Below are 12459 nucleotides of genomic sequence, written 5' to 3'. Positions count from 1 at the left end.
TGTGCCAGTTGCCAAAGGACAAGGGAAGGAGAGGCAGAAATGTTTGCTCATTTTCAAGCAACCCCTGACAATCAGAGTAGGGGGGTGCTAGCAATAAGTAATAGGTGCTGCTGCTGACACTAAGAAGCCTGCTGATCTAGTCTAGCTAAGACCTGTCAGTTGTCTTCCATCATGCTGTGAAGTCAGATAAGTCAATGAAGAGTGAAAACACAAACAAGAGGAACTTTTTAAAGTACTTATCAGGGCCCATGTAAACAGCTAGCTCCCTATGGGGTCTATTGTGTGCTTGCAATGAGTGAAACTCAAATGAAGAAGGGATTTGTGCAGTAGGAAGTTGGGATTGCATAAGTAATTCTCCTCTTTAAAGAGGAAGAAGAAAAAGTGTGCTTAACCTTAGATGTGAAAAGGGTAGTGAGAAAGCAGCCTGTGACTGAGTCACAAATGGACAATAAACCCACATAGGCTCATTGGGTAAAATAGCAAGTACCTTCATAGAGCCCTCTGCTAGACCTTGTCCACATTAGAATTTACTTTGGTATAATTTACATCGCTCATCAGGGATGTGAATAATCCACACACCCCTGATTGGCCTAAGCACCAATGTTGATCAGTGGAAGAGCTTCTAGTGAAGATGTAACCTGAGATGTACATAGAACATCTTGTTCTGACTTACTTGCTCTGCAGCCACTCTGGTCATTGGTTCCAGGGAGTGTAACTCAGGGCAAGATTTAGCCTGTTGTCTGTCTTAACTTTGGTGACATCAGTACAGTTTCTCGTCAAAAAGGATTTTAAACTTAAACTGGGCACCTCCTCTCTTCCGCAGTGGTGGATAGCTCCAGGGCACTGAACTGAATGAGTCTCACTGACATGGGGCAGTGTGGGCCGGGCTGGTTGCATGCCAATCCCTAGATGCTGGTCTTAGCCCCAGAGATGGTGTAGCTGCATTTCAATCCTGCGTGTAGTGAGGCCTGTCTAGTTCTATTATTATTCAGTTTTTTCAGCTCTTCCAAGGGCACCCCTCCCTAGCGCTGAGTGCCCACTCTCTACATGAAGAGTTACAACACAGACAGCTAAGGCCTTGTCTACACTTGCAAGTTAGAGCGCATTAAATCAGTCCTGGGTGACCTAACTCCTAGGTGTCCACACTGGCAAGGCACGTAGAGCGCCCGGCCTCCGCAGCTGAAGCATCCCTGGTAATCCATCTCCATGAGAAGCATAAAGCTTGCTGTGCCCCAGCTGGAGCGCCGTGGGACCAGTATGGATGCCTTGGTCTATTAATGCACTCTGATCGGCCTCCAGAAGTGTCCCACAATGCCTGTTCTAGCCACTCTGGTCATCACTTTGAACTCAACTGCCCGGCCCTCAGGTGACCAACTGTCAGACCCGCCCTTTAAATTCTCTGGGAATTTTGAAATTCCCCTTCCTGTTTGCTCAGCCAGGCGAGTAGTGCTCTCAGCGCATCTTTCCAGGTGACCATGCCTCCACGCGCCAGGCGATCCCCAGTATGGAGCAATGGAAAGGTGCTGAACCTCATCAGTGTTTGCAGGGAGGAAGCTGTCCAGTCCCAGCTGCGCTCCAGCAGTAGGAAATATGATACCTACAGGCAGATATCAAGGGCCATGATGGAAAGAGGCCATGACCGGGACGCAGTGCAGTGCAGTGTTATAGTGAAGGAGCTGCAGAATGCCTACCACAAAGCGTGGGAGGCAAACTGCTGCTCCGGTGCCGCCCCTACGACCTGCCGTTTCTACAAAGAGCTGGATGCAATACTTGGGGGCAACCTCACCTCCATTCCGAAGACCACCATGGACACCTCAGAGGCCGCAGCAACTCACAGTTCAACAAAGCAGTAGGAGGAAAGCAAGAGCAAGGGTGCTGAGGAGGAGGGGAGCCCAGAGCCAGAGGACAGCCCGGCATTCCTAGATGCATACAGCCAGGAGCTGTTTTCAAGCCAGGAGGAAGGTAGTCAGTTGCAGCGGATGGTGCTTGGGGAAGAACAAACAGCAGAGGAGGTGCCCGGTAAGCGGCTTTTATTTTGGGAAGGTAGTTGTTTTGGTGTGGGCTCTTGGGGTGAGGAGGGTTAGGGCTGCACGCATATCTAGATGCGGAATAGGGCGTTGATGTGCTCTCTCACATTGCTGTAATCGGCCTCAGTGATCTCATCAAAGGTCTCATGCAGAAGCTGGGCAATCTGCTTGTGCAGGTTCCTTGGCAGTGCTACTGTGTTCCTTGTCCAAGTAAGGCTAACATGTCCGTGCCACTGTGCCATGAGGGGTGGGGGGACCATTGCTGCACACAGGCAAGCGGCATAAGGGCCAGGGCGGAAGCCGCATTATAGTAGAAAACCCTCCCTTGCTCCCCAGGTCACCCTCAGCAGCGAGATATCTTCCAGGATGAACTCATCCTGTGGAAAATGTGGGGAAAGTGTTCAGTATAGGGGCCCCCTGCAGCTGTTGGCTCTCCCCAAGGCACAGAACCCCAGAGGACAGTACGGCCGTGAAACAATCAGTCCTCCTTGCCCCTCTGTTTACTCACCATTTCGGGTCTCCTGTGGGTTATGTGCGCTCGCTTTGGGACGGGCACTTTCTGCTATTGTGTACATTGTACTTGTCTTTAAGTTCAGCCGAATCATTTCTCTGTCTGGTGTGAACAATGCTGTCTCTGTTAAGTGTTGCATTTTGGCTTTACAGATGCAACCTTGAGATCCCAGCCGTCCTTGTTATCAGTGGCCGAAAGACGACAAAGAATCAGGAAGCATACGCGAAGAACCAAAGAGGACCTGTCCCGTACTGAAAATCAAAAAGTACAGGAGTGGCGGGAGACTAAAAGGAGGCTGTGCCAGCAGAATGTGGATCGCCGGCACCAAAGCATGGAGTGGCTGCTAAGCATTATGGAGCACCAAGCGGACTCGATACAGGAGCTCATAGCACTGCAGATGGAGCAGATCCACGCCCGTCCCCCCCTGCAGCCCTTATCCCAAAACTCTTTCCCCTATGCCCCCATGTCACCGCCAACTCACTTCCCCCAACATCCAGTTTCTTACCGCCACCAGCTGCCTCCAACACCTGTAGCTTCACCACCCAGCCCTGCAAACTACGACTCTTACCCACTGCACTCAACCCCCATACCATGCATTTTAGCCAGCTTGAAGTGCAGCACTCATTGTGCGGCATTCCAGACAGGAAGGCTGAATACGATAACAGGACATACGCAAATCTGTGATTGTCCCATTCCCCACCCCGCCCCCTTCACTCCTCCCACACAGCACAGATGTGTCATGTCCTTTCAGTTTCCCCAGCAGTTCTGTTTCTTTTTTGAAGAAATGAATTTTTTTGGCTTTGAAAACATTCTTTATTGCATTAGGTAAAAAGATACCAGAGCCCAGGAAAGCAACAGGCACTGCAAGTCAGTGCATCATACGTAGCAAACACAGATGTCTACTAGTATTGGAGCCACTGTACTTCACACCCGTGCAGGGCACCAAACATTAGTGGTGGCTCTCAGCATCAAATTGCTCCCTCAAGGCATCCCTAATCCTTACAGCCCCGTGCTGGGCCCCTCTAATAGCTCTGGTCTCTGGCTCTTCAAATTCAGCCTCCAGATGTTGAACCTCCGTGGTCTATGCCTGAGTGAAGCTTTCACCCTTTCCTTCACAAATGTTATGGAGGGTACAGAATGCAGCTATAACCATGAGGATGTTGTCATCAGCCAGGTCCAGCTTCCCATACAGACAGCGCCAGCGGCCCTTTAAATGGCCAAAAGGGCACTCAACAGTCATTCTGCACCGACTCAGCCTATTGTTGAACCGCTCCTTGCTGCTGTTAAGGCTTCCTGTGTAGGGTTACATGAGCCACGGCATAAAAGGGTAAGCGGGATCTCCAAGGATCACAACAGGCATTTCGACTTCCCCTACGGTGATCTTCTGGTCTGGGAAGAAAATCCTGGCTTGCAGCTTCCTAAACAGGCCTGTGTTCCAAAAGATGCATGCGTCATGCACCTTTCTGGACCAGCCTGCGTTTATGTCCATGAAATGCCCACAGTGATTCACAAGCGCCTGGAGAACCATAGAGAAATACTCCTTCTGATTAACGTACTCAGGCTAGGTGGTCTGGTGCCAGAATTGGAATATGCGTCCCACCTATCACCCCTCTTCAGTTAGGAAAACCCATTTGTGCAAAGCCAGCCACGTCATGCACGTTGCCCAGAGTCACAGTTCTTCTGAGCAGGATGCGATTAATGGCCCTGCAAACTTGCATCAACACGATTCCAAAGGTCGACTTTCCCACTCCAAACTGGTTAGCGACCGATCAGTAGCTGTCTGGAGTTGCCAGCGTCCAGATTGCAATAGCCATGCATTTCTCCACTGGCAAGGCAGCTCTCAATCTTGTGTCCTTGCGCCACAGGGTAGGGGTGAGCTCAGCACACGGTCCCATGAAAGTGGCTTTCCTCATCCAAAAGTTCTGCAGCCACTGCTCGTCATCCCAGACTTGCATGACGATGTGATCCCACCACTCAGTGCTTGTTTCCCGAGCCCAAACATGGTGTTCCACTGTGGTGAGCATGTCCATGAATGCCACAAGCAATCTTGTGTCATATGCGTTATATGAGTCGACATCGTCAGACTCCTCACTGTCAGTTTGTAGCTTAAGGAGTAACTCAACTGCAATCCGTGATGTGCTGGCGAGACCCATCACCATATTCCTCACAAGTTCAGGATCCATTCCCGCAGACCGAAAGGAAAGACAGAGCGCTCAGTACAAAAAATGTTGAAAGATGGTGCTAAATATGGATGGAAGCACAGGGATTGCTGGGATGTGAAGTGATGCATTAGGACAGGACCCATAATGCTCTCCCCTCTGCCACCCCCTTCATAGAATCATAGAATATCAGGGTTGGAAAGGACCTCAGGGGGTCATCTAGTCCAACGCCCTGCTCAAAGCAGGACCAATCCCCAATTTTTGCCCCAGATCCCTCAATGGACCCCTCAAGGATTGAACTCACCACCCTGGGTTTAAGCAGGCCAATGCTCAAACCACTGAGCTATCCCTTCCCACAAGCCACAGCACCAGAATGAGAAAAGGTATTCTGAGGGATAGCTGCCCATAATGCACCACTCCCAATGCTGCTGCAAGTGCCACAAATGTGGCCACCCCACTGCGCTTGCAGCTGACAGTGTAAACACACAGCAGTGCTTTCTCTGCTGCGGTCTCCGAATGCTGGTTTAACTCAAAGCACTCTACATCTGCAATTGTAGCCATGCCCTAAGGCTATTTCATTGCCTTGCTCCAATCAGGCCACCTACTCCCCCATCACTAGAGTGTCTGCAGCTAATGGACATCAGAGATCACAGCCTTGTGGGCCAGCTCCGTGCCCTGGTCCTGGTTAGGATTGCCAGGTGTCCGGTTTTCGACTGAAATACCTGGTCGAAAAGGAACCCTGGCAGCTCTGGTCAGCGACGCTGAGCAGCCCATTACAAGTCTGGTTGGCAGTGCAGCAGGGCTGGCAGGCAAGCTCCCTGCCCAGCTCTCAGGAAGCAGCAACACATCCCTCTGCTGTCCCCACCCCAAGTGCTGGCTCCGCAGTTTTCATTGGCCAGGAACCACAGGTGCAGCACAGGGAGCCTCCTGGCCGCCCCTTCGCCTAGGAGCCGTACGGCCTAATCACGGCTTCCCCAGAGCCGTCTCAGGTCAGCGCTGCCTGGAACCTGCATCCCCAAGCCCCCTCCCACACTCTGAACCCCTCAGCCGCAGCCCAGAGGCCCCTCCTACACCCAAAACCCCTCAGCCCCGCCCCTGCCCCAGAGCCCCCGCACCAGCCTGGTGGAAAAGGAGCCAGTGAGTGAGGTGAGGAGGGAGTGACAGAGGGAGGGGGATGGAGTGAGTGGGCGGCCACAGCCTCCGACAAGGGGCGGGGCATGGGGCCGGAAGGACAGGCCACGCGGCGCCACAGGGCTCGTAAGGGCCGCCCAGCTCCCGAGCTGTTCCTTCTGGAGCCAATCCCCACCAGACACTCCGTCCCAACAGCCAACCCGAGCTCTCCCCGCCGCCGCTCTTGGCCACGTGGCCCGCGGCCTGTTTCATGCTGTATCTAATTCCGAACCCGCCATTGATTTTTAAAATTTCACCAGTCACGAGGCGGCAGGTGCGTGCCGCGCGGGGGCAGTCCAAAAGAAGCAGCGGACACCGTGGCCAATCAGCGGGTAGGGCGGGGCAGGCGGGGCGCACCTGGCCGGAATCGCTCGGTGATTGGCGGCTGGTTCGACGAGGCGAAGCCAATGAGGAGCGGGGACAAGCTGGGCGAACCTGGTAGGGGCGGGGCGGGAGCTGCTACGCCAACTGCGTATGGGGTTGCGAAGGGGTGGGGCCTTCGCCGGCACCTGTGTCCGCCCGTCCGGCGCCTTCCGCTGCTGGCCCCGGCTGGCGGCTCCCCAGCGCCCATGGAGCCTGTGCAGGTGCCCGATGCCGACGCCTTCCGGGCCTTCCAGGCTCAGTGCGAGGCGGAGCGCGGCTGGCAGAGCAGGTACCGCCGGGAGGGCGTCGGGGTGTGGGTGCAGCCGCCCCCGCCCGCCGGCCCCGCCGTGCACACGGTCAAGGTGAGCCGGGGGAGGCGGAGGCCAGGCCAGGGGACGCGGGGTGGGAGCCTGGCGGCCGCCTTGCACTCCTAGAGCTCCCCTGGGAGCGGCGCTCGCTGTGCGGGCTGCTGGTTGGCCTCACGCCCAGATGTGGCACGGCAGGCAGCTCCACCCACCGAGAGTTTGACTATTTATAGTCCTGACTCCTCCCTATCGCGAACTGAGGTCCACTGTACTCTGGGCCTGGACCCTAAAGCGGGGCGTCAGGGATCTTGTCACCTGGAGACAGAAACTGGGCACCAGAGGCGTTGCTGGGCTCCTGCCTGGGAAGGTGCTTGCCAGTGCCTGTGCCAGTTACTAGAGTAACTGATTAACTCTAAAATATGGTAGTAGAGCCCCATCTGTGCTAATTGTCACCATCTCTTATGGGCTTTGATGTCCCTTTTTCTTGGTATGCAATTCATGTGACCCTCGTCTTTGCCTTGTGACACATCTGCGACCCAGAGGCACTTGTCACTCCAGTGTCTGGGTGCCAGGAGTCTGATGTGAACGTCCCAAGAAAGTGATCAGTGAGTGGGATTAATTATTCTTCATATCCAGTAGTCTGCCCTGGTGATAGCCTTCCCCACAGGAGTCTTCTCCGCCCATGTGGTATAGAACTACATAGTGAGTGGTGATGGAGTTGCACCAGCCTTGAGAGTGCAGTCTGAGTTATGCTTTCTCTGTAAATCATTGACTCATAATGACAAACACCACTGTAAGTGGGTGAAGCTTGGTAGAGGGTGATGGGATTAGAACTAGAGGTGCAGCTTCTCTGAACCAGTAACAGGAAAGCCATTCTTTCTGGGATCTCCCAGACCTGCTATCTCCCCCATGAATTCTGGTCAACCACAAGCCACTGAGTGGGCCTACTGTGCATCTCCACGCTGGAGTCATCTGTGTAAGATTGGACACCTCCACTTTCTGCCTGCTTGCTTCTATCTGGAGATTGGAACATAGTGTCCTGCTCTGACTTGCTCTGCTCACATACTTCCCTTCTCCATTCTTCTGCCACCAACAAGTGTGGTAGTATCTTACCTATGGAAGCCTGTGCCATCTGCTTCTTGTTCATGATTCTGGTTGCTATGTGGACTGGGGTTTGTCTAGTTATGGGATAGAGCTTTTAACAGTGATCCGTTTACATTTCTGTTTCTGCTGAATGACTCAAGGGCAATAAATATTGTTATTTTGGAATGGATTCTCTGTCCTGATCCCTGTTTTTTATCTTAAGTGAGTTGCTTCCCTCTCTGTTCATCATTTACCCTCACAGGGGGTTGATATTTGCAAAGTGTTTTGAGTGGAGGGTTTCAGTGTTTAGTAAAGGGGTAGTGTTTGCCTGGCTGACACACTCCCTCACAAGTGGGAGCCCAGCTGAGGATGAGGAGCTCTTCCCTACACATGGACCAAGTCAGCTACTCCAATTGGGAGGACGGGGTTGGGGGCGGGGTGGGTGCAACCAGCCAGTGTCCTGACTGTGGTCCTGCTCCTGCCTGCAGTGCCGCATTGACATTCAAGATGTGCCAGCGGAGACGGTATATGATGTGCTGCATGACATTGAGTATCGCAGGAAGTGGGACATGAACGTCATTGACACACACGACATTGCCCGTCTTGCCACCAATGCTGATGTGGGCTACTACGCCTGTGAGTGATAGCTTGGGGACTGCTCTGATTGGCTGAGTGCGGCAGTAGGTGTGATCAACCCCAGAGAATTGAAATCCTGAGTTAAACAAGTGGAGGGCCCATCCAATTTCCTTGAGTAGGAAGGAGCAAAGACTGAGCCCATTCTGTATGCCCCGAATAGATACCATCTGGTCAGCAGTAGGGCAAGCTTCCCACACACCAACATGCCTCAGCCCAAGCTGGACTTTCTAATAGGAGAGGGGAGTTCAGTCCCCTGGGTTCATTTCATCCTTAGCAGCCTCAATAGAGATTCCAACAGAAGGGTCAGCTGGGCTCTTAGGAGATGAGGGGAGGCATTGGTGGCAGGATACAGAGAGATCACTAACCTCATCTGAGGGGCAAGTGCAGGCAAGGTAGAAACCCCTTAGTGTGGCTGCACTTCCTGCAACTCTTATCACTGGGTGAGTTGAAGTGACTTTGCTTCCTTCTTGGCTAGGGAAGTGTCCAAAGCCCTTAAAGAACAGAGATGTGGTGACACTGCGATCCTGGCAGGTTGTGGATAAATCTTACATGATCATCAACTTCTCTGTCAAACATGCGGTGAGTTGGGGGCGGGAAGAGTTTAATTACATGGACCCATGCTCTCCTGGGAATCTCAATAGTGCCTGCTTAGATGCCTCCTTGATGAATGACTCCGCCCCACAGCTACAGTCATGAGCTGGGTGGAGTTTGTCTGGGTTAAGGATGCTCTGTTGAGCAGAATGTGACTCTGGCTCTCATTAACCTGAGCTGCACTTATTTATCTGCCACCCCTTACTGATGCCTTAGAGTGTATGTAGCTAGTCCCTGTGTCCCTTTGGGTGTGCGGGGACCTTTTATTATTGTGGGATATGAATTCACAGCTAACTCTTTACAGACCAGGCACCGTGTCTGAGCCTCTAGATTAGTCCCATTGCCCTGTGTGTATAGCACCAGATCTTAGAAAGAGTTCAGGGAAGGTGACAGGGTCTGAGTGTCTGATTTCACCATACAGCAATATCCTCCCCGAAAGGACCTGGTAAGGACTGTTTCTATCTTGGCGGGATACTTGGTACAGTCGACTGGACCAAACAGCTGCACCTTGACTTACCTGGCTCAGGTGGACCCCAAAGGTAAGTCTGGGTCTGTATCCCTTGTGGGTGTGCAAGGGGATGAGGCAACTTCAGGTCTAGGTGAACAGAAATTCTACTCCCTTATATAGGACGTAAATTGCATTGCTTTCTTTCCACACACTTCCCTCCTAGGTATCCATCTAGGATCACTTTGCAACTTGCCATGGAGACGATCTTGCAGCTTGGCAATTGTACCCTGGTGAGGGGCTGAAGCATTGTGTGCGGTTGCATCCTGGCACAAATGCAGCATTTTTCTGCCATGGCTCACTAATAATTCTGTTTCTCCACCTTTCTTTCTTATGCATTAGGGAAACTGCCAAAGTGGGTTGTGAATAAAGCTTCCCAGTACCTGGCACCAAGGGTGAGTGAAGGCACTCCTGTGTAGTGGGTAATAAGGATCAACCATCGTTCATGGTTAGAGGAAAGGGCTGGCAGTTAGTAGAGATCTACTAACTTGTCCTTAGACTTTCCAGCCCCTCTAACTTCCTAGTACAGGCCTGAGCAGTAGAAAGAATGGGGCATACTAGCTATCCTTGGATTTGATACTAGAATGTGCTGGCCTGGTTAGTCCAACATCTGACAATGACTGACCTCTGATACATCAGAGAGGTGAAAAACCTGTGCACAGTGCTTTGTCTTGGGGTCCCCGGCTTCTGACCAGCGGACTCTGCATTCTGAGGTTTGGCATCCTCTGAGCTCTTGGAGTAGTGGGGAAGGCACAGGTCAGGATTGCAGGGCATAACTGTGGGGGAACCTATTTGGCGTGAGGTGTAGTTGAGACACAAAATTGCAGCATGGGTCAGCATCCTGGGTTCTGTCCCCAGATCTGTCACTGCACTTGACCAAGGTGTCACAGTGACTTTTTGGCTCAGCCTCCATTTCCCCATCTGTAAAATGGGGATAATAGTTCTCTGCCTTCTAGAGGAGAAGCAGCTGAAACACAATGAGATCCTTAGATCTATTGAAGATGCTGATTGCTTATCCAAATGAATGGAAAATGCTCCTGTAATGAACTTTACAGTATTAGTCTGTCCATCCATGCACTCAGGTCTCCCCCACCTTCGCCCCACCTGTCTCTGCTAACTGCATAGCACCCACCCTTTCCCAAGCATTAAGTACATAAGAAAATGCAGGGGGTCTGGTAGTGGTCAGATTCTAGGCTGCTTCCATTTTCTTGGTCCCCTTTTCTGCTTTTGTCAGATGCTGAAGAAGATGCATAAGGCCTGCTTGAAATACCCCTCCTGGAAACAGCAGCACAATGTCAGTGTGAAGCCCTGGCTGTACCCTGAGCAGAACAAGCTCCCCACCATGATGCTGTCAGACCTGGCACTCCAGCATGCTGCCTCTCTGGAGAACATTGACGAGAGCAGCCTGTCGGAGGTGAAGGATGAGAGGGGAGACCACAGTGGCTCTGAGAACTGATGCTGCTTGGCTCTTTTCCAGGAGCAACACTGCACTAGACTGTTTTTGGACTCTTCCTGACAGTTTTACATTAAAGTGGGGAAATGTATTTTTATGCCCAGGGTTTGTAGTTCTTCCTATCATGACCCAAGAGACCATGTTTAGGCCTCAGGCACAGAGGGGTGTCTGTGGACAGTGACTGAGTGGGGAGCTTACAGTGCCTGGGGCCCATTGTGCTGACACAGCTATCGCAGTGAGCAGGGTAAATCTTGAGAAATTATCAGACATCTGATAGGATGGTATGAATTGCTTCTGCTTGATGATCCTTTCTGTCCTTTGACCAAGATCTGTTGCTTCATACGAAGGTAAAGATATCCATAATGCATCTGGCCAACTGTGCTGTGCTGCCTCTTGGTGGGACTTGGTCCCTGAAGTGCTCATGCTGCCCCAGTCTGAGAGTTTTTGCCTGTGTATTCTGACAGCCATTAAGAACTGGACAGCAGTAGACCAAGTACCCTCCTACAGAAACGGGCAGCAGGAATGAGTTTGGGGTGGACAGACATGCCTACTTCCTGGGGCACTTCTGGGGAGAGAGGATAAACGTGTTTGCCTGTTCAGAGTTCATGTGATGCTACCTGTCAGAGCTGAGGAATTCATCTCCAGTGCAGGAGGGAGGCGTGTGCCCCAGAAAGGCCTTGAAGACTGACCCAAGTTTATTGCTGCTGTAACTTGGGATGTCACCCTGTTGCCCCAAGGCTGAACTTGATCCTAGCAAAGCAGGCTTGTATTGAATGGGGTGATGTGATAGGTAGCTGCAGCAGTGAAGCTGGAAAGGGATAGATGCAAATAAGCCTCAGGGAAGCAGGTTGGCTTTGTTGTCAAGGTGACAGGAAATGGTGGTGAGAACTGGGCTGCCAAATGATTAAAAAAAATTACGATTAATCATGAGATTAAAAAGTCTTGATTAATGGCAGTTTTAATCCCACTGTTAATATAATACCACATATTTAAATATTTTTGCTAGTATTTTTGGTTTGGTGTGTAGTGGGGGAGTGCAGTCTCTTTAAGCATAGCACTCAGGAGCCTGAACACTTTTCAGCCAGCAGCAGCTATTGTCAGCAGAACTCACTCCTGAGCCACCAGCAGCAGCAGACAGGCTCCCCCGTTCTCTGGCCCCAGCTCAGTAGTGACCAGCTACATGGGCAAGGGGAGGGGGATACCCCAACATCAGCCTCCCCACCCCCACTCTGCACAGGAGGCTGGCTCCCAGTCAAGAGCAGTTTGGCCAGGGGGGCAGCTCCATGGGGTGGAGAGGTGGGAGCTGCAGTGGAGGAGGACAGCAGGAGATGGGGCACCCCTGCCCCAGAGGCATGCAGCAGCACGCCCTGAGCACGGTGCCTTGGGCAATAGCCCCCCTTGTCCAGCTGGTGGCTCCCTACCTGGCCACCACTGAGTCCCAGCTGCAGAGGTCTGCAATTAATGCTCATTAAAAAGTGTTAATTTTTGAGTTAATCACATGCATTAACTGAGATTAATTGACAGTTCTAGTAAGAACATAAGTGGCCATACTGGTCAGACCAGAATCCGTTTAGCCCAGTATCCTGTCTTTTGACAATGGCTGGTTCCAGGTGCTTCAGAGGGAGTGAACAGAACAGGGCAACTTATTGAGTGATC

At 52.0% G+C, this 12459-nt stretch overlaps 1 protein-coding gene across 1 annotated transcript; it reads left to right on the top strand.

Annotated features, from left to right (window-relative positions):
* The first annotated feature begins 6349 nt into the window (after positions 1-6349).
* On the top strand, positions 6350-10894 carry LOC140917671 (START domain-containing protein 10). Its single transcript, XM_073360953.2, has 6 exons — positions 6350-6592; positions 8107-8254; positions 8730-8833; positions 9267-9384; positions 9693-9745; positions 10585-10894. The coding sequence occupies exons 1-6, from the start codon at positions 6437-6439 to the stop codon at positions 10804-10806; spliced, it is 801 nt and encodes a 266-aa protein (XP_073217054.1). The 5' UTR covers positions 6350-6436; the 3' UTR covers positions 10807-10894.
* Positions 10895-12459: the final 1565 nt, after the last annotated feature.

This window comes from Lepidochelys kempii, chromosome 9 (assembly GCF_965140285.1).
Source record: "Lepidochelys kempii isolate rLepKem1 chromosome 9, rLepKem1.hap1, whole genome shotgun sequence".
NCBI classification, from domain to species: domain Eukaryota; kingdom Metazoa; phylum Chordata; order Testudines; family Cheloniidae; genus Lepidochelys; species Lepidochelys kempii.
The sequence above is the reverse complement of the archived record's forward strand: the minus strand, read 5'-3'. Positions and strand labels throughout refer to the sequence as shown.